The sequence below is a fragment of the Alosa pseudoharengus genome, unplaced genomic scaffold (genome assembly GCF_046254945.1).
Source record: "Alosa pseudoharengus isolate Yale_2024_CS ecotype anadromous, Long Island Sound unplaced genomic scaffold, YU_APseudo_1.1 YU_APseudo_1.1_scf_4, whole genome shotgun sequence".
In the NCBI taxonomy this organism is placed as follows: Eukaryota; Metazoa; Chordata; class Actinopteri; order Clupeiformes; family Clupeidae; genus Alosa; species Alosa pseudoharengus.
Genome location: NW_027468774.1, coordinates 44,963,075 through 44,985,342, shown reverse-complemented (window position 1 = coordinate 44,985,342; position 22,268 = coordinate 44,963,075). Strand labels below are relative to the sequence as shown.

The 22,268-nt window shown below is 43.8% G+C and overlaps 1 protein-coding gene across 2 annotated transcripts; it reads left to right on the top strand.

The window, feature by feature from the left end:
* The first annotated feature begins 1,303 nt into the window (after positions 1–1,303).
* LOC143102754 (serine/threonine-protein kinase tousled-like 2) lies at positions 1,304–22,233 on the top strand. 2 transcript variants are annotated; one of them, XM_076266566.1, is made up of 21 exons: positions 1,304–1,832; positions 3,237–3,341; positions 5,527–5,592; positions 5,898–5,961; positions 7,311–7,348; positions 7,735–7,833; positions 8,089–8,178; positions 8,345–8,437; positions 9,390–9,500; positions 12,949–13,085; positions 13,303–13,455; positions 13,927–13,993; positions 16,963–17,060; positions 17,300–17,381; positions 17,609–17,700; positions 17,879–17,968; positions 18,368–18,537; positions 19,292–19,430; positions 19,534–19,645; positions 20,666–20,773; positions 21,153–22,233. In XM_076266566.1, the coding sequence occupies exons 2-21, from the start codon at positions 3,261–3,263 to the stop codon at positions 21,324–21,326; spliced, it is 2,064 nt and encodes a 687-aa protein (XP_076122681.1). In that variant the 5' UTR covers positions 1,304–1,832; positions 3,237–3,260; the 3' UTR covers positions 21,327–22,233. The 2 variants fall into 2 exon arrangements, with proteins under 2 accessions (XP_076122681.1, XP_076122682.1); XM_076266567.1 differs by lacking the exon at positions 7,735–7,833 and having other exon boundaries at positions 1,305–1,832.
* Positions 22,234–22,268: the final 35 nt, after the last annotated feature.

The following is a 22,268-nucleotide window of genomic DNA, read 5'->3' as shown; positions in this document are numbered from 1 at the left end:
ATTTCAACATTGATGTTATCTCTCTCTATCTCTCAATCTATCCATCTATCTATCTATAGTCTATTTGGTAAGTTTCTCAAATATTTTTTCAAACAGAGAGTGGAATTCCCAGAACAGTTCGAAGAAAGAGATTAAATATCAGCGATGGCGGGATAACATCATTTCTGTTGACGTTCAAACAAAACAGAAAGCTAGCTCGCTACTCCCTCCGGTGCAATTGAAACTCTCCTGAACGCGCATCTCGTGGGTTATTGATTGGAACTCTTTTTTTGCCTTTGAGTGGTTGGCAGCACTTGTTGTTAGCAATTGTTTTTGTGTGCAGATCTCAGAGCTTAGGCTGCCTAGAGAGACGTTTTTTTTTACGGACCTGCGGGGCGGGCAGCTAGCGGATTGTTAGGAAAGATTAGATCAATGTGATAATTTATGTTTGGGCCATTTTTGGGCCTGCAATCGCTGATAACCTTTAAACAAATTACAAACCACACAATGTTCAAAATAATAGTTTATCTCTCAAAGGTAATGCCAATTTGTCACCAGAATGACATGCAAAATGCTTAGCCATGTTGTCAAGAAATTATCGTCTAGGCTATTCTATTGACATATTTCTGATTTCGAAACTTTCCACACAGGGGCATCACTAGACCCCTTTTACTGGGGCACACTGAATCATTTACACAGTGCAGGGTAATTACATAATATAAAATATTCAAATAGTAAGCTTGGAGACAGCAAATAAACTATTGATAATTATTCAAATATAGAAATTAAAACACATGATCCAAAAAGAATGTAGCTGATCAAGGCTGATGTATCCAGTATGTCTGAATGTGGGTTGGCATGGGGCAGAGAGCAGGCATGTCTAATATTAATTTCAGTTGAGTTGAAGAGCTGTAGCCTGCATGTGAAACACAATATTTTCTCAGTCTGTTGAGCATGTCAGAGACAGGAGTCTGCTGCCTCTAAACATGCTTGTCTTAGCCAGGGATAACCCATACGAACTTTCGGCAAATTTGGGATTTTTGTTCTGCAGGTCCCATTTCCAATGTAGGCCTAGGGCACGCAAATACAATCGCTAATCCGGCAGATACGTGTATTTTTCAACTGAGTATTTGGTATCAGTTAGGCCTATTTTAGATGGTGAACATGCATCTCACATTTCACCATATCACTTGGAAATAAAAGGTCTTTCTCGGTTTTAGAAGTGTCCATGTTTGGGATCTGGCAGTGTCTAGTTTGGGGTGTGAAAGATGATCATGGAAAAGATACAATTCGTTCAGGTCAGGGTCATACATTTATTCAGGGTCATTTTGCCTGGCCCTTGAGCTACTTGAACCTTGCCTGGGAACCCCTACAGCTCGACTCATTATGTTGTCTATCATAGCTAGTTAGCTAAATATCTATTGAGAATATCTAAAACTAAGAAAAGAAGAAAAGCGGCCGTCTGAAGATCAACCACTCTTCCGTAAGGCGACAGCAAAGGAGAAAGCTTTTTAACAAAGCCTGAAAATGACTGCGTACACCGAAAAATCAGGGGCCCTTCAGTAGCAGAAAAAAGGGGAGTAACGTTAGCTGTGGTTGTCCTCGGCCGGGGTACACCTCGGCGGATGAGGGAAACCCCGAGGATCACGGCCTGCAATAACATTTCACCATCTTCAACTAGCAGTTCAGAGAAGAAAGGGAACGCCTGCCAATGGTGACATTTGTCCTAACAAGTTAGATGTGTCACTGCATATAGACGAAAACGTGGTGTTCACAAGGCACTGGCTCATCAGTAAATCATTTTTGGAGTAAAGAACCAACGGAGCCCCGTGAAAAAAACAACAACGCTGCAGGTAGCGACAAAACTTGTTCTTTTGCAGCTGCTGGCACCCAATGATATCACAATAGCGAGCTAAATATGCTAGCTAGCCTAGTAAAATTAGCACACCACTCCACTACCTAACTATGGTCGCTAAATGTATTCCAGTTATTTCTATACACTTCAAGACACAACTCTAACTTTTTGTTTAGTATATACAGTCTGAAGTTGTGACAAATGTTGTGGGACTCTGTAAGCGTTAGTAAATCTGATGGTTTCTCAAACATTAGAAGCTAACGTTACCCAAAATGAGTTAACCATTAACGTTAGCTCTTACACTAGCCAATCAACCCACCACCACTAGACTTTGAAATCATTATTTTTAACCGTGGGAATATGGTGAGATTAGCGAACAAGTAAACTGTGTAGGTTATTGAAGATATGTTCCAGAAAATGTATCATATTTCCAATAATCCTTTAGATTATGAAAAATAGTGTTCACGTTGTTGCGATGTTTACTTGCAGGCTAACTAGCATTAGCTAACGTTACCTTGGTGAATAACTAACGTTAGCTATCACTGATGTTATACAATTCAGCTAGTTAGCTGGATAGAAAGTGTTTGTGAACCCACTCTAGGTATTTGGGAAGACCTGTAGCACGCTAGCTAAAGCCTTTGAAAGGCGTGCTCATTTGGGTAAACAACTTCAAAGTACATTTCCCTGTTATGTAAACATTTGTTTACATTTTATTACATGTAGATGTTTGTATCTGATATTCCAATATTGGCGCGTTGTTTTTAGCTAGCTAACATAAATGCTACTTTTCAGTTTTCAGTTAGCAACGTCTGTAGCTTCTACCCTTAGCTAGCCCGTAAATTAACATCACACTGGAAACTTGGTAGTCAGCTTGTCAAGAGAAGTACCTCATGTATTTTGTATGAATCTACGTACTCCAGTCCCAACACATATATCTACGTTACATCATGTCTAGCGATGTTAGTTTGTGACACTACTGGCAGTGTGAGATGTATCGCTAGCAAGTTATCAGTTATCAACAGGTAACTTAACGTTTAGAGACTTTAGTTCTAGACTTATGTCCGTGCATGCATATTTTCTTCACACCTAGCATCTATCTGCAAAATTCTCTAATTATGTTTGGTGTGTCATTTTCAAGATATGGCATTCCCTATGAAAAACATAAATAGAAGACATTCCTGTCATTGAATGTTGTATAGGCTACTTTAGGCTTTGTGGTTATGGTTCAGGTTCTAGTATTTAAAAATTCTATTGTATATTGTTGGCTTTGAGAACTGGTTGGTTGTGCCAGAAAACAGAAAGTGCATAATGTCTTCCTGACCAGTACCTCTGTGTTTGGACCTGTCTGTCTGTGTGTCTATCTAATCCATGTCTGCCTCTTTGCCTGTCTCTTCCTACTCAGGTGCAGCGGGCACTCTGAGCAGGCATGATGGAGGAGCTGCACAGCCTTGACCCACGCCGTCAGGAGCTGCTGGAGGCTCGGTTCACAGGGGTCGGTGTAGCCAAGGTGAGGCCCGTCAGAACCAGTACCATCAGAGCCCCAGCTCCCTATCGTGTGTGTGTGTGTGCCAAGACATCAGCCAATGCCAGCACGAATACGTATGCGTACAAGATCAGGACCCGTCTGTTCCAAAGTTTGGGTCTTGCTAGGGCTTACCCATCCACATTCACTGTGTCTTTCCCAATAAAGATTCAGGTCTGCAGATTAATTACAGAATCGTAGGGATGTAACGGTACACCAAAATCACGGTTCGGTTTGTGCCTCCGTTTGGAAATCATGGTTCAGTTAAAGGCGCTCTAAGCTATGCGGTTTCTAAACTAATACATTTTTTGTCACATACAGCAAACATCACCTCACCATCTGCTAGGTTTCTGTGCACTGAATACACTGTAAAAAACGTGGTCTCTGTGGACAGCCCAGGCTCCAAAAACGGCAACAAAAACAACCTGGTCTAGTTTGCCCAACATCGCTTAGAGTGCCTTTAATTTTTTGTACTGTAAGCCTGTAGGTATTGTAAGCCTAAAATTCACTGACACTATTGCTGATTGCTTTTCAAAATACGGGGAAAGTATTTTGAAAAGGTGTCAAATGTTTTTTGATGTTAATAAACTAAACTGACATATGATCCACCACTTAAAATGTGTGGGAGCTCAAAATTGAAACATGGTCCACACATAAAAAAGCCTACTATTAAAGGGACACCAGGCAACTTTTTGTGTTAATTACTCATCTTCGTAAGTCTGTATATGGTTAAATGACTCATTACAGGGCGAATGAAGACTCTCGCCCGCCCCTACTGCCTGTAGGAAGAATATCGCGCTTGCAAGTTCAGTGTATCGTACCCGCCGACTGAAGCAGGATCAGTTCACATCCTGCATCCACAGCACAGAGGCAGGCTAACAAAACCTAGCGACTGTTGCAAACGTGTGTATAATGGCAGAGCCTGCGAAGAAGAAGCAAAAACCCTTGACGGAAGATGCAAAGAAAAGGAAAAGAGCTTCAGACCGAGCAAGGGGCAGTTTCGTAGAGAAAAAGCATCAGGCTTGCCTGGTGTCCCTTTAAAGAGTGCATTTGGTCTGGTAAAAAAAGTTTAATCGGCGTTCCATATCAATGCTTCAATGCGGTAACTAACAACCATAGTAAGACGACGGTTGAGGCTGGAAGCAGGCTTCGCAACAATGGAATCAACTGTAAACAAGCTAACTGTCCACCGCTATCACTGTTTGCACCAAAGAAAGTTGTACAACAAACTGAATAAGTCGGCTTCTTTTCAAACAGAACCACTGGTTTCCTTTCCGTGCATTATTGTGGCATGATCACTGTTTGCGCCAAAGAAAGCTCTGCAACAAACTGAATAAGTCGGCTTCTTTTCAAACAGAACCACTTGTTTTCTTTGCGTGCATGATTGTGGCCGTATAACCACCTTTGAGGTAGCCTGGCTAGCGCCACCACTTCTCAATGAGACGTGGTCTGGGAACCAAACGTTAATTTTCTCGTATTTGAAAAAAATGCCCAGATCCGTTTATTGGGTGCCACGGATGTCTATCAAATGCGTCTGTGCATAGCTCATCATCGTCTTGCTTTCCCCCCTGTTCTGTGATTGGTTCCCTATCTGAGGCAAAAATTAGGGCCGTAGTTTCCAGGCTGCCTTAGCAGCGTGAATCAAATCGCGCGCAAGGCAGCATGGGAACGCCCAGGCTACCTTTGAGGTGTCCTGTTATAAGGAATTAATGAACTCGGCAGAGGAAACTTTGACAAGTTCTTTGCCTCCATCTCGTCCATTAAATTCTGTATAACAGGACACCGTTATCCCTTACGCACAGTGAATGCAAAGTCACGCTGAAGGCATTTCATGATGCCTTAGATCGTATTGTAATTCAATTGAAATAGCATTACACTGAGCACACACACACACACACACACACACACACACACATACACACATACACACATACACATACACGCATACACATACAGTAGTGAGTTGTGCGTGACCATGGGTAGTGAGGTAACCCTTTGGCATGAGACCTGTGTGTGTTTCCAGTGTGCACCTTAGTGCTGCTCTTCCTCTTTCAACATTGGTGCTTTAACATTTGTACTGTAAAGCTGAAATCACTGGCTGAGATGCTGAGTGAAATGAAAGGGGCGTGCGTGTGTGTGTGTGTGTATGTACGTGTTTGTATCCAACCAGGGACCAAATGAGTCTTCAAACCAAAGCCTGTGCAGTGTGGGGTCATTGAGTGACAAGGAACTTGAGGTAAGTACTACAGTACTACACATACAGTTACCCCGCCCCCCCCCCCCCCCCCCACACACACACACACACACACACACACAGAAACACACACACACATACACATTGTCTAAGATAATGTATTCAGTAAAGAACTCTTTATTTCAATGATGCTGAAATACACTGTGTGTGTGTGTGTGTGTGTGTGTGTGTGTGTGTGTGTGTGTGTGTGTGTGTGTGTGTGTGTGTGTGTGTGTGTGTGTGTGTGTGTGTGTGTGTGTGTGTGTGTGTGTGTGTGTGTGTGTGTGTGTGTGTGTGTGTGTGCGCAGACTCCAGAGAAGAAGAGCAGTGAACAGAGGGTTAGGAAAAGGAAAGGAGAGCCCTATGATGGAGGTACAGTGTGGCCAAGTGCTCCTGCAGCACCACCCCGTTCTTTCCCTCCCTCCCTCTCTTACTCCCTCCCTCCCTCTCTCACAACATTAAATCCAAGTCGTATTCTAAACGCACTCATCCGCTAAGCTGAACCTCTATGCACGTTGTACACTGTTTCAATTCAGTTGTGAAATGCAGATGAACGTAGATGAAACTGTGCAATAAATTTAGTATTGCGGCATCTTTGTATCGTGATATAATTGTAAAGCAATTCTCCAAATGCTAAGCACTTTGAGCTGCATTCTGTGTATGAAAGGTGCTATACAAATAAAACATATTATTATTATCATTATTATTTTTATTATTATGATTATTAAATAGAGATGTTTCAAATAAGATAAGGCTAATCAGAATTCTACGATATGCCCGCTTGACAACGGCAGAGATAGAACTGGCCTTTTGCCATAGCAACCATACATTTAGAACGACTGGCCTTCATAGCAACCAAAGATCTTAGCTGGGATGCAAAGTATAGAAAGGTGATGAAATATACAGAGACAGGTCAAGAAATATAGTGCAATGTAGACAGTTAATTTACAGACGGTGTTTTAGAGTAATATGAAGTATTCCTTTATTCTGAGATACATCTGAGATGCATCAATAGGCTCTCAAAACAATCCCAAACAGACATAAGGTCTTTATAGAGCAAATCCATATAGATTATTTGTCAAATAAACCAGTAAAACAGAATTAGGGGATAGAATATATAACATTCACACACACATAGCTCATATTTTTTTTTAAATAAATCAGTGAAAAAGTATCCTGACAAACAAGCAGCATTTTAATGCCTTGGTCATATTTCATAATTTCAATTCCTCTGTAGGTTACCTGATCGCCCAGTTTGAGAGGCGCAAGACGCGTGACATTATTTATTTTTGCAGCCAATCACTGCTGTCGTTTTATTTTATTGATTTGATCTTAGTCATAGAAGCTAAATTCGAAGGCAGGCCACAGGTAAAATCCAACAAACCGCATTCACCCCGCAAGCCAATAGTTGAATAGCCCTCTCCTAGAGCTTTTGAGATATTGCCACTGCTCCAACACTGAAAGGCACAGTTAGAATGCTTGGATCAAGCCAGGTTCAGCATAGTGTATGCCACTGTCTGCTCACGTTGGTGACCGGACCAGGGCAAGCACACTTTCGCAGTTCCCGCCGGAAATGCAGTCTAGTTATTATTATTATTATTGTTATCGTGGCCAATAAGTTGTGTGAAGCGTGTGCTGGGTTCTCACGTTCTCATCTCTCGGCTCTGGGTTCTCTGCGGTTCTGTATTATGGTGCTTTAACAGCCTCTCTGGCTTTTGTAGGGAAGGGCAGAGGACTCAAGATCAGTGACTATTTTGAGGTGAGTGAGCAGCCATAATCTGCTGTATCTAGAGACACATGCATGCATACACTCTTTTTTCTCTCTCTCGCTTTCTTTCTTTCTTTCTTTCTCTCTCTCTCTCTCACTCCTTTCTATTAGTTAATCACACGTTCAGTGTGACCATTAGGCGTTACTGTTGCTTTGTATTTGTGGCATTTCCAGTACTGCCAGTCTCTCTCACTCTCTGTCTATTTTGTCTGTTTCTGCATCCTCCTGGTGTCCCTCTCTCACTCCTCTGCTCTGTGCCGCTGTTTCCTCTTTGTCCTCTTTCTCTCCATTCTGGACTGGTCTGCTGTGGGTGTGCGCGTGTGTGTGCGCATTGTGCGTTTGTGTGTGCGCGTGTGTGCGTGTGTGTGTGTGTGTAGTTTGCGGGTGCTGGCGGTCCGGGCACCAGTCCTGCTCGGGGTGTCCCTCCTCTGGTGCGCTCCTCTCCGCAACACTCGCTCTCTAACCCACCACTACCGGTGAGTGGACACACGTGGCCATAAAAGCACACACACTAGTGTACACACACATACATATCAAAGTTTCCCGTCTACGACTCACCGGTAGTTTTGATTTCCTCCTCTGTACTAACACAGCATTCTCCCTCTATGATATGAGTCATAGCATACGCACTCTGTATCATTCTCCCTCTATGATATGAGTTATAGCATACGCATTCTGTATCATTCCAGTGTAATCCCCCCACCCCCACCCTCCTCCCCCTCTTTGTGCAGGTGCAGCAGGGTAGCCCGTCCTCCACGTGCTCTCTGAGCATGGAGGTGTCCAGCAGCTTCAACAGACCTCTGCTACACAAGGCCTGTCAGGTGTGCGACCCATTCACCCATACCTCCTCTTCACCATATACACACACACACACACACTCACTCCACCAGCCTTCCTCTTTACCACCCCCACCTGATATCAGGAGCCTGAGTCTTCCCATCACCTGCCCTTTGACCTCTCACCCCTGACCCCTGTGTGACCTTGCAGTCGGAGCTGACCTTGGAGAAGCTGACGGCGCTGGAGAACAACAAGAGCTCTGACCTGGAGAAGAAGGAAGGCAGAATAGATGACCTACTACGGGTAACACACACACACACACACACACGCACGCATAAACAAACACACACGCACAAACAAACATATCTAGGTTATCTAGACATATCGAGGCTACACAAAGCCTTGACTCAGGGGTATAAGTTAAGTGGTACTACGATAGCAGTTATGTGATATATTTGTCAAACTAGGCTTTTAGCTCAGATCTGTGCGCGTTCTCGGTGTTGGGATGATGTTGGCCAATCGTGAAACGTGGAGACGCTCTAGACAGCCTATATTAAAAAACAATTACTTCCGCATTTATGAGCGATAGCGCAATCTACACTACGGTCATTTTTAGTGTCTAGCCTATAAATCAAAAAAATCGATTGTCATCAGTTGTTGTATGGTATGCATGTCCATAGTGGGATATTTGCACGCACAACACTATTAAAGCGCATTCGAGATCCAAAATGTTTGTAGAGGCGGAGCTCCACCTGTAAGATATATGACAGAATCCTACACGTGAGAACTTCGTTTTTCAAGATAATTGATTGGTCAGTGGGCGATAGTTTTACACGATTTGAGCACAACTTAGCACATAACCTGCTCCCGACCAGGTTTGGTTGACAGCATAAGACACCATGGTGATACGGTGACGCTAAAACAGAGCCACTTTCGTGTCACAGCATACCCTGGCTTTGAGCGTAACATACCTCGCTATCCCACTAATCGAGATTCGTAGTATAGCCCACTGCTGCGGGTAACACACATACACATACATAAACAAACACAGGTATAAACACACACATACACACACGCACATGCATAAACAAACAAACACAAACAATGGATGACCTACTGCAGGGAAACTCATGCACACACACTAACACAATTAACACTTAATTGCAGACGCACAGTGTTACATCTTGCATTATGTGTTTTTGTGTGTTTATGCACGATGTGTATGGAAAGATTAATGTTGATGGTGTGTGTGCAGGTGAATTGTGATCTGCGCAGGCAGATTGATGAACAGCAGAAGATGCTTGAGCGCTACAAGGAGAGGCTCAACAAGTGTGTAACCATGAGCAAGAAACTTCTCATAGAGAAGGTGAGTGTGTGTGCGTGTGTGTGTGTAAGTTAAACTGATCTTACCACAGAGCAATGTTCCCTCTAAGCTGCGCGCGCGCGCGGCCGCGCAGACCAGTCGAAGTAGCCGCGCAATAGATTTATCAGACCGCGCACATTTTTCAGACCGCACAAACTATTTTTTTTTTTCAGGGGTTAAAAATCTGAGCATCAACGGCGTAGGCTAGGTAATAAACATTTAAACCATGTCTGACAACCAAGCCGGATGTAGCCTAAATTAGAATGTTTACATACAAAGTATCCTTTAAACTACTCTAGGCGGGCCCGGGCAAATTCTGCTCGGAGGAAAAAGCGAAAGGAGAGTTCGCTCGTGGGAAAACTTGGTCTTAAGGACATTAACTTGGACATTAAGACTTAGACATGGGAACTCGATCAAATTCTCCCCGAAACTAATAAATCCCGAGAGAGACGAATTCAGAGAGCACGATCCGACCCTGAACAAATAAAATTATTACAATTAACAATTAACAAACAATTAACACCAACATGTCCATGTTATCAGTTCAGGATACACGATCATATGGCACGATGCTTGTGCTTTACATTACGTTTCGGAAGCAAACTGATTTCAATTACAAGACAGTTTTTTCTGGAATCATTCAGCTTTCAGGATGCCCTGCATAAAACATCCTTGATGCCATTACCAAGTTCTACGAAGACCATGCAAAATGGTATGTTTACTTCAGATTGTGCTTAAAGGCTGTATCAGCGATTACGACTGAACGTCACATCTGTTGATGTTCAAACAAAACAGAGAGCTAACTCGCTACTCCCTTCCCCTCCCTCCCGTGCAATTGAAACTCTCATAAACGCGCATCTCGTCGGCTATTGGTTGGAACACTTTATTTTGCCTTTGAGTGGTTGCCAACACTTTTTGGTAGCAATTGTTTTTGTGTACAGATCTCGGAGCCTAGGCTGACTACAGAGACGCGTTTTTTTGACGGCATGCTTATGGCAGACAGCTAGCGGATCGTTATTTGTCAATTTCAATTTAATTTATTGTGCTTATAGAGCGCCAAAACATTACACATGTATCATGGCGCTTTACAGAATGTAGGCAATCAGAGAAAAAGAAAAGAAAGGAAGAAAAGAAAGAGAGAGGCCCATGGGTAACAGGGGCGAGGAAAAACTCCCTAGAATTGGAGATTCATATAGGAAGAAACCTCGAGCAGATCCACGACTCAAGGGCCTGACCCATCTGCCTAGGGTCAATACAGGACAGTAAGGTCTGTATACATGACAAATGCATATGATAGTCAGGTGTAGAGAATAAGACATGGTGTTAAAAGCACTTGAGCTGAAAGTTACAAGAGGTGGGGTGATTACGTATCCGGTTTGATAATTCATTAATCCTGATTTAGTGACACAAAGTTCAAATAGTCCAGCGTTGGATTTGTCCAGGGGAAGGGAGTTGTCAAGGGGCATGTGGTGGGTCTGCAGACGGGCCAGGAATCCGGGCAGAATTGTCATAGGCAGGTGATGGGTCGCTAGGCTGTACGGGAATCCAGATAGGGGGACAGTAATAGGGCGGTCGAGGAAGGGACTTCAGGTGAGATGGGTGAGAGGAGGGCCAACACATGGATGGTTGATGACTGGTGGTGATATACCTCACAAGTGAGGTACAGTAAGGGGAAAGAAAGAGAGATGTAGAGTGGGTTAGTATTACTGAAAATCAAAATGGTTAATGTCAATAAGTAATCAGTGGTACTATATATTGTTACAGTATATCATAGTGAGAATAGGCAAGAGAGGGAGAGTTGAGAGAGAGAGAAGGGGAGAGAGGAGAGGGGGGGGTTGTACGGCATGACACATGAAAAGTCCATGACAGCACTATGCTATAGCAGCATAACTAAGGCATGGTGAGGGGTAGTCGGCACCAGCGCAGGTATGGTCAGTGACCACCATCGCACGCGCGACTGGGGTGCCAGTCACATGGAATGGTGAGCAGGGTGGTCCATTCCAAAAATTCCACACCGCACCATACCTAACTATGGGAGGCAGTAAAGAGGTATGTTTTAAGTCTAGACTTAAAAATAGGAAGGGTGTCTGTTAGTCGAATTGAGGAAGGAAGATTATTCCAGAGGAGGGGTGCGCGATAGCTGAAAGCTGCCTCCTACTGTAGTTTTTGAGATTCTTGGAATTACAAGAAGGCCAGTATTCTGTGATCATAGCGGTCTGCGTGGGTTATATGGGACTAGGAGATCTTTAATATATTCTGGTGCCTGGCCATTAATGGCTTTGTATGTTAGAAGTAATATGCGACTTTTAACAGGCAGCCAGTGTAGAGATGCCAGGATAGGGGAAATGTTCATATTTTTTAGTTCTAGTGAGTGTGCGAGCAGCTGCATTTTGTATAAACTGTAAGCTCTTTAGACAGGTGTTATTGCAGCCAGTGTATAGAGCATTGCAATAATCAATCCTTGAGGTGACAAAAGCATGGATTAATTTCTCAGCGTCTGGTAAGGATAAAGACTTCCTTATCTTTGAAATGTTCCTTAAATGATAAAATGAAGTTTTGGTAATCTGTTTTATGTGATTACTTAGTGATAGGTCTTGGTCAATTGTAACTCCTAGATTTTTAACACTTGTGGATGAGGATAGTCGAAGTTATGAAAGATTAGATGAATTTGATAATTTATGTTTGGGCCTTTTTTGTGCCTGAAATCGCTGATACAACCTTTAATGTTGGGCAGACTTAAAGGAGTGGCTGCTTTACTGAAGCGTCAGGTACCGCACCTGACAAGATGAGCCACATAGCCAGATAGGCCTATCTCCCTCAATGAAATTCAAATGACATGTTTTGTAGCCTAGTCTGTTGCAAACCACTCCAATTATAAAATTGTTTAGGCTACCTTTAGGAAAATTACACCATGTCAATTTAATAGTCAATTTAATAAGCACTGCATTAGCATTTTTCTTTCACTGAAGTTCCACTTAAATGTTGTACCTGCTGAGAAATGACTAAACACCTTGGATACTTATATAATGATATATATATATATATATATCATTATCAGTCATAACCAGTGAACCAGTCATTACCTCTTATTGAAGTTCAACCAAAGATCCTTTAAGTTCAACTAAACTGACTGGTAAAACACCATCATTAAAAATGTTCCACAAGTCCAACCATTATAAAGGATATTGAATAAATATCAACCTTTTTAGACATATTGATGCATTTGCGGTCATCTCTTTTAATTCTCTATGCCTAACGCAGGCTCGTAGTCATTTTCGGCAGGTTGCGAATTGCTCATAGTGCTGAAATGTGAGCTCAGAAAACAAAATATTTGCTCAGTGCTGAAAAAAATTAGAGGGAACATTGCCACAGAGAGTGACAAGATCTTGTATTAAGATATGCAAAATAGGGCAACAAGAGTAGCATGTAAAGCCTTTGTGTGTGTGTTTAGTCTAAGCAGGAGAAGATTGCGTGTAGGGAGAAGAGCATGCAGGACCGGCTGCGTTTGGGTCACTTCACCACCGTCAGACATGGCGCCTCCTTTACCGAGCAATGGACAGATGGATACGCCTTCCAGAACCTCATCAAGTAAATCATCCTACACACATACACACTACTACACACACAAAGCTACCTTCACTGAGTGGACTGATGGCTCTGTCTTTTGGAATCTCATCAACTTAGTACACAAACACACACACTCACTCACACTTCAGTATTCTTGATAGGTGTCTCTCTCTCCTCTGTTTCCCTAAAACCTAAATCCCCGCCCCATGGTGCACCTTCTGTGTTTCCACGGTAACAGGCAGCAGGAGCGCCTCAACTCCGAGCGCGAGGACATTGAGCGGCAGCGTAAGCAGCTGGGCAAGAGGAAACCGCCCTCCATGGCGCAGACGCCGCCGCCCAGCGTGGAGCCCAACAAGCGCAAGAGCAAGAGCAACGGTCTGGAGAACGAAACGTGTGTAGCCCTCCGCCGGCTGCTCTCACTAGCACACGGCTTTACTAGGTCCTCTGCTCTCTAGCTGTCTGGGATTCGCCACTCTGCTTTACAATGCAGCTTCCTGATTCTCTCTAGATTCTGACATGGGGTGCAGGGGGGGGAGGGTCAATCATAACCCACCAAAATCCTCATCAAGCATCTGTGACAGAGTCTGACGCCAAGAAAAGAAATGGCGCCTGACTTTCTAGAATCCATCTCTGCTAGCACTAGCTAACACCAGGAAGTTCCACTGAACAGTAATGAGCAGAACACATGGGATACAGGGGAGGAAGTCAACATCATTACTTGTCTGTTCTGTAATGTCACAGACTAGTTGAGACAGAACTTTACATTAGGCGATTTGCTACATCATGGATATGTGCTGCACTTAGTTGTGCCTTAGCTGCCTGTAGTTCATCTGTGTGTGTGTGTGTGTGTCTGTTTGTGTAGGTTATCACTAGCGGAATACCATGAGCAGGAGGAAATCTTTAAGCTGCGTCTTGGACACCTGAAGAAGGTAACAGCGTGGCACATGCCTCCTTCTCTCCCTCCTTTCCTTTGTACACATAAAGGGCTGATTTCAGCCTTTCAATGTATGTGTGCGTCAGGGACTGAAAACAGAATGATTTTCATTTTGGTTCGTTCTGAGCAAAACCAGTATTTTTCCTGCTCCAGTGTTCCAAGGCCTCTCCTCTCAATGGTAACCGGTTAGAATGTTATAGAAGAATAGTTAATAACGTTCCTTTAAAAATGACATTGCCCAACAGTTTTTTGCCCAACAGCCTTAAAGCTTAAATCAAAGCATATTATCAAAGCACATTAGATATCAAGGCTAACTGTTAAAAACACTGTTCAGGCATGGAACGAGATTTAAAAGTAGGCAATTAGCCACCTAATAAATCTCTGATAGCCTGACTTCAGGCACAGTAAATGTCCTTGCATTAAGCCCTGTAATAGCCTAACCCAGTGGTTCTCAAACTTTTTCTTTCATTCCCCACTTTGATCAAGGGGGCATTTTCGAGCCCCACCTGTCCATCATCGCTCTCGCATCAAGCTTAAAATTGTCACATTTATTGAAATAACGACAAGTTCTATGTCCTTTTCAGCAGAGTTAAAATCAGCTGGTGCTGCAGATATAATATAAATAAATACATAATGTGCCACTGTAAATTAAACACACATATTTCTGTTTTCCAGCAACATATTAGCAAGCACAGGCCGATATTTTACAGCATTATACAATATATTCAATGAAATAGCCTACCAACATGCTGCATTAAATGGATCCATAATCCAGTCATACTGAGCACTGCTGGTTGGGAAATATTTTTGTGATGTAGGCCTACTGTTTAATACATGGGATCACGAGTGGCTCCCGAATCAGACGTTTCAGCGATTTCAATCAGATTCTCAAAGGCATTAATAATGTCGCGATCGAGGCGCCTGTCCATACCTCGAGTTTTTTGGTGAATGCAGTAATCTTATCTGCTCGGTGAGGTATGTGCTTGTCTTTACCTTGTAACTGGAGATTTAACTCTTGAGCTTTCCAAATATATCGCTAAGATAGGCCAGCTTCATCAAGAAATTTTCATTAGTGAACGTGCTTGCAGATTCGTATGCGCTCTTCATCGAAGAAGAGGCGACACAGAGCTCAAACACGCGCAACAGCACTTTACCTCGGGAAAGCCACCTTGCCTCGCTGTGAAACAGTAGGCTACAGCTGTGTGGTCAGCTCCCATCTCCTCGCAAAGTGCGGGGAACAGACGCGCTTTTAAGGGCCAGGTCTGGATGAAATTCACCACTCTCACAACCTTGTTCAAAATCTAATTCAGGTCGGGACTAAGCTGCCTTGACATGAGCGCTTCCCTATGAATAACAGTGCGTCCATTGCGCACTGGGTGCTACCTAGGCCTAGGCTACAGATAAAAAAATAAAAAAAAACTCCTGTTTTCACGTCAGATCGCGCCCCACCTGGCATATGTCTGCGACCCACAGTTTGAGAAACGCTGGCCTAACCTATGTGTGGCGCTACCAACTGTATGGCAGTCCTATAGATATTTTCCTAGTGTCTCTGGTAGCCTATGTTATGTTTCAGTAATTTAGGCTATATACTTGGAAAAGGCAGTTAGATAGTGTTGGATAGTAGGTAGATACCGATTCATAAAATCCGACTAAATTCATCCTATAAGGCAGGGGTATTCAATTAACCTTCAGCGAGGTCCAGTTACGGAAAATTTCCTCAAGCAAAGGTCCGGAGCATCATAACGTTTAACGTGTGTGTATAGGCTATGTATGTATGTATGTATATATAGGATGGATGGATGGATGGATGGATGGATGGATGGATGGATGGAGCCTAGTGGTAGTCCTAGGTTTAATGTGAAATAAAATAAGTAGCCTAAAAAACAACATTCCAAATGAGGAGAAATAAGTCAAGATAAGAGTAGGGAGAAAAACTGAGTAGCCTTGGCTATTTTTAAGATCTTAGGATGGATATTCCACAGCTGGTTTCTTGAACCCATCAATCAGCAAGTTTAATTATTTATTTATTTTTTATAATTTTTTTATGTTGACCCGAAATCCTGGAAACCCAGGAACATTATGTTGTTGGGCAGTGAATGGATGTAGGCCTAACTAGATTGTGGTGGATCAAGCCTATTGCCCTCTTAAATCATAACAAATATTCTGTGGTCTCAGTTTACTGGTGAATGGGTAGGCCTAGCCTACCCTATGCTTGCTCAAAATATATGCTTTGTCTAGTAGAGGTGCTTCAAATTGGCGCTTTTAAAAATCGCCCGTCTCAGAATATGTAGAAGAGTCGGTCCAGGGCAATTCAGCGCAAAACTGTCACATCCATAATGGCAACACAATGCCATGGTAGCCTATTTAGTTGGCGTTATGGACGTACCAGTTTTGCGTGGTGTTGCCCCCGTATCGTTATATAAAGCTCTGTCCTCACTGTCTAGCTTTCACCTGAGCAATCCATGATTTGAAAATACCTTACTTATCGCTAACTTAGATATCCACCTTTTTTTTCGTCCCGTCTACTCTCCGCACTCGTTTCAGGCTATCAGTGAGTCTCTTCACCATAGTAACTTTACTCACTGACTCGACTGAAAATCTAGATTAGGCTATTATGGTCTGGGTCCGGATAGGATCACGTCAGGGTCCGGACTCGGACCGCGGTCCGCCATTTGACTACCTCTGCTATAAGGGGTCTAGGGAACACTGTGTGGGCAGGTGACTCTCCAAGCCTATGGACTTTTGAATAATATTCAAAGAAAGGTTAATCGGAAAGATGAATACCGTTATTAACTGGTTATCTAAAATTGAAAATAGCGCTTTCAGTCCGAAACAAGTGAAATTGGTTTTGTAACTGTATTCGGTTACGTTCATCCAAAAACTGTGTTCATTTCCGGTTTGTTATCGTTCTTTGAACCGTTTCTAATTCCTGCTGTGTGTGTGCGCCTGCCTGCCTGCCTGCAGGAGGAAGCTGAGATCCAGGCAGAGCTGGAACGGTTGGAACGTGTGCGGAATCTTCACATCCGAGAATTGAAAAGAATACACAATGAAGACAACTCGCAGTACGTAAACACACACATTCACATGCACCTGTTGGTTATCACCACTGCTGTTGGTTATCATACTTCTTACACACTTGCACATGGACTGTACACACACTGCACTTTATACTCTCTCTTTCTATTTATTAAAAATGGCAGACTATATCCTTGCTCTTGTTAAATCTTGTAAAATGTGCTGCAATCACTTTACAATCAACCAGTGCACCTGTAACGTGTGTGTGTGTACGTGTGCTCTTCAGGTTTAAAGATCACCCCACACTAAATGACCGTTACCTGTTATTGCACCTGTTGGGCCGTGGAGGCTTCAGTGAAGTTTACAAGGTAAGGCGAGGCTCTTCTGTTAGACATACTCACACTCGCTCTCACACGCAAACACAAACGCCAATATTGTAGCATTTTGTGCATAACTAGTTCACTGCTGCCTACAGCACAGACTTTTTGTTATAATAGTTGACTAGTATCTATTGATGAAACCCCTAACACACACACACACACACACACACTGGTCCTGTGCTGCTTCAGCTGTGTATGTGTGTGTTGACCTGCAGGCCTTTGATCTGACTGAGCAGCGATATGTGGCTGTGAAGATCCACCAGCTCAACAAGAACTGGAGAGATGAGAAGAAGGAGAACTATCACAAGTATGTTAAAGTGTGTGTGTTAGTGTGTGTGTCAACTAATAGATACTAGTGTGTGTGTGTGTGTGTGTGTCAACTAATAGATACTAGTGTGTGTGTGTGTTAGGGGTTTCAACAACTAATAGATACTAGTGTGTGTGTGTGTGTGTGCGCGTGTTGATGATTCTCTGTGGTGTTTCAGACATGCCTGTCGGGAGTACCGGATCCATAAGGAGTTGGACCACCCACGAATCGTCAAACTCTACGATTACTTCTCATTGGACACTGACTCGTAAGACACGCATTTTGCTTATCACACAAACCCCTCCCCATCCCACCTGCACTTCCCTTTTCCAATAAACCACATGGTCATCTAGCCTCTCCTCCCTCACAACAGACCCTAAATGGGTTAATCTCCATAGTTCAATCTCCATGTTGCTCTAAACCTTGTTAAACTACACAACTTTTTTCAAAGACCAATATGGCACACCTCAATTCTCAATTTTCATATTGATTGAAAGACTGATTTTACCACACTAGGATCAAACTGCTGAAGTTTGAGATCAGGGAGAACAAGGGTCAGCGAGGGTTCATTAGTCATCAGACCATGCTGTTTCTGTTTGCTTGTTTGTTTGTTGTTTTCTCCTGGCTCCCGTGGCGTAACCCCGTCTGTGTTGATGTGGTGTTCCAGGTTCTGCACAGTTCTGGAGTACTGCGAGGGGAACGATCTGGACTTCTACCTGAAGCAGCACAAGCTGATGTCCGAGAAGGAGGCACGGTCCATCGTCATGCAGATCGTGAATGCGCTCAAGTACCTCAACGAGATCCGACCCCCCATCATCCACTATGACCTTAAGCCTGGTGAGTGTGGGGTTGGGGTGGGTGGGGTGAAGAGGCCAGATGTGGGCCTCAACTGGGCCGAATCCGCTCAAGCAGGGGCTATGATCATGATGGGCCAGATTAGAGGAGTGAGATGTTTGGGACTCTGCTGTTGAGTGCAGAAACATAAAGGCGACATGTGTCACTCGACAAAATATTATTCTGCTAGGTATGTATCTGCTAGGGTATCGCAGCGCTTGGTGCATACATCAAAAAAGTGAAACGGCCCAGACATTGTTACATACGCTGATTGGATATCAAGTCAAAGTTCTACCAGAGTTCTACATTCTGTTGTGTTGCCCTGGTCACAATGTGTTTACTTTTGTTTCGATGTGAGATGTAACGGTAGAAAATGTATAAAAATTTTATAGAAACTAGGCAAAGTTTCTTTTTGACAATTTGTTGCTGGCACAGGAATATGACACCGTACAAATCCTTGACATCTGTCGACAACAATATTTTTTGTCAATCGACACTGGCTCATAAATTAGCGTTAAGGGTCCTTTAAGTTGAGGGCTCCTAGCTGAAGAGGTTTGGGGTTCACACCAGAGGAGTTTGTGCAGTGAGAGAACTGGGCCTGTGCTGTATACTTTCAACATCTACATATGACACTCATTTAGCCCCTCTCTGACTTGTTTCTCTCTCTCTCATTCTTTCCCTGCCTCTCTATCCCTTTCTCTAATCCTCCTCTCCCTCTGTCCCTCCCTCTCCTCCGGCCTCTCTCTGCTCCATGTAGGTAATATCCTGCTGGTGAATGGGACGGCGTGTGGGGAGATTAAGATAACAGACTTCGGCTTGTCAAAGATCATGGACGACGACAGCTACAATTCAGTGGATGGAATGGAGCTCACGTCACAGGGAGCTGGGACTTACTGGTACTGAGCCTACACACGCCCTGACAGACACACACGCACTTGCACATACTCTTGCCCTTACACAATGCTTTATGTAATGCCTCTTTTGTGTATGTGTGTGTAGGTACCTCCCCCCAGAGTGCTTTGTGGTGGGGAAGGAACCGCCCAAAATCTCCAACAAGGTGGACGTGTGGTCAGTAGGGGTCATCTTCTACCAGAGTGTCTACGGACGCAAGGTAAACCACACAAACCCTATAAACACACCCCACTACATACACACACACACACACACACACACACGCACACACACCACAGTATACACACACACACACACACACACACAATAGACACACCCAATACACACACCACACATTTACATAAATGCACAAATTTGCCCGTTGATTGTATATCATTGCTTACATACAAGATATTCAGACCTAAGCACAACATACGACATGCCTCATAGCCTAATAAAGCACAACATACGGTATACCTCATAGCCTAATAAAGCACAACATATGGTATACCTCATAGCCTAATAAAGCACAACATACGGCATACCTCATAGCCTAATAAAGCACAACATTTGGTATACCTCATAGCCTAATAAAGCACAACATATGGTATACCTCATAGCCTAATAAAGCACAACATACGGCATACCTCATAGCCTAATAAAACACAACATATGGTATACCTCATAGCCTAATAAAACACACACATTGATCGCTATTGTGCACCTCATTCCTCCCAGTCTGCTATGATCAGTTCCCCCCTGCTTATGCTGCATCTCCATACTGTGTGGTTCTCTGATGAGCTGTGGTGTGGACAAATGCCATTGCTGATGTAGTACTCTGCTTCATTGCTCTACTTTCCCTTGGAATAGTAACCTTTAGAGCTCATCATATGCCCTCTAGATGTTCTACAATACTCCGCTGAATTCCCATCTTTGTTCTCCATCAACTCTGTATGCATCACGTAGATAGCGGTTAATCCCTCAGACCCAGCTGGCCCAAAGCAGATGACCCCAACCCCTACCCCTTGTGAGCTGTGGTTCTTCTCAAGGTTTCCTCTTGTCAAAATGGATTTCCTTTTTTTTCTTCTTGCTCCTGTTGCCATAGTGCTTGCTCTTGGGCGTTCGAGTTTGATTAGCACTTTGAGAGATCATGCTTTGTGCATAAAAGACCACTTTATGGTCTTTTCTGACCACTCTTTTCGGACCACTCTAGCTTAAGTTGTGTTCTTGCACGTTGCAGCCCTTTGGCCATAACCAGTCGCAGCAGGATATTCTACAGGAGAACACCATCCTCAAAGCCACCGAGGTGCAGTTCCCCACCAAACCTGTGGTGTCACCTGAGGCCAAGGTACGCACGCATGCACGCACGCGTTTACTCACTCACTGGTACAGGCACACAGACACACTCTTACACATTGTCTCTCACGCACTCTGGAACTCTCGCACACTCTCGCACACACACACACACACAAATAAATCACATCAATTAATTAATTGTATTGCATACCTTCACAATGAAACACTCACCTTTCACAAAATGTTCAAATGATAATTGATAATTGACACCATTATGAAGCTGATGTAGTACATTCTGTCTGCTCTGGCAGAAACGATGTGCACTGCTGAGTCTATGCTTTTTGTGTTCAAAAGGATATTTTGTTACAGTAGAGATAGTGATGGTGAGTCTGGTGTAGTAATGTGTGTGTGTGTGTGTGTGTGTGTTGTAGGCCTTTATCCGGCGATGCCTGGCCTACAGGAAGGAGGAGCGGATAGACGTGCTGCAGTTGGGCAATGACCCGTTCCTCTTGCCGCACATCCGCAAGTCTATGAGCGCTCCCCCTCCACCGGGCCCCCCCACACCCTCCACGTCCAGCTCCTACAACAGCAGCGCCTCCAACTGAACACACACACACACACTCCGTATCCAACTTCTACAACCGCAGCGCCTCCAACTGAACACACACACACACACACACACACACACACACACACACACACACACACACACACACACACACACTCCGTATCCAACTTCTACAACTGCAGCGCCTCTAACTGAATACACACACACACACTCCTACAACATCAGCACCTCCTCCAACTGATCTTATACATACATGCTCATGTATACCCAACTCCCATGACCACCCCAAAGCACATACGTTAACCACTAATACCAACTTCCAGCTGCTAAATAGTTACCACACACACACACACACATATACAGTATGGCAAGGAGCAGTGGTGGGAAGCTGAAGAGCTTGAAGGTGTAGTGGGGACCCAAACTTGGTGTCAGCTTGGTGTTTTTTAAGAGCTTGGGCGAGACCACCACTAAGACCACAGAAGATGCCAGTCTCATTTGAACTCTAGAAGTTGCTAACGAGGCAGTGGAGACCTCTCCTGAGGGATGCTGTTTCAGACACGGACACTAGAGGGTGCCGTTTCACCCCAGAAGAGTACTGTGCCACCTGCATCCTGTGACGAGGATGCTGGGACTTCTTCATGGATTTTATTAAATGCAGGCCCCTGCCCTTGGACTGCCTGTGCCCAGGTGACCAAAGCTACAGGACGGGGACAGGGGAGGAGGCTTAATGGTGAGCTAGAGTGACCAGCAGCCAGGGGCTGGGGTTTGAGGGGGTTGTTTTTCCCCCCTGCAGTTTTCAAGTTTTGTAATGATTTTTTTTTTTTATGTTTTAATGTTTTGAAATGTTTTTTTTTTTTTATTTATAAGATGTGAGGTTTGCCTCAGGACTCCCCTGCAGACCTTCAGGGTGAGAGGCATTCTCATTAAACTCCTTTGCCAGGTTATGGAATGACTGCTGTGGTTACTGAACTGCACCCAC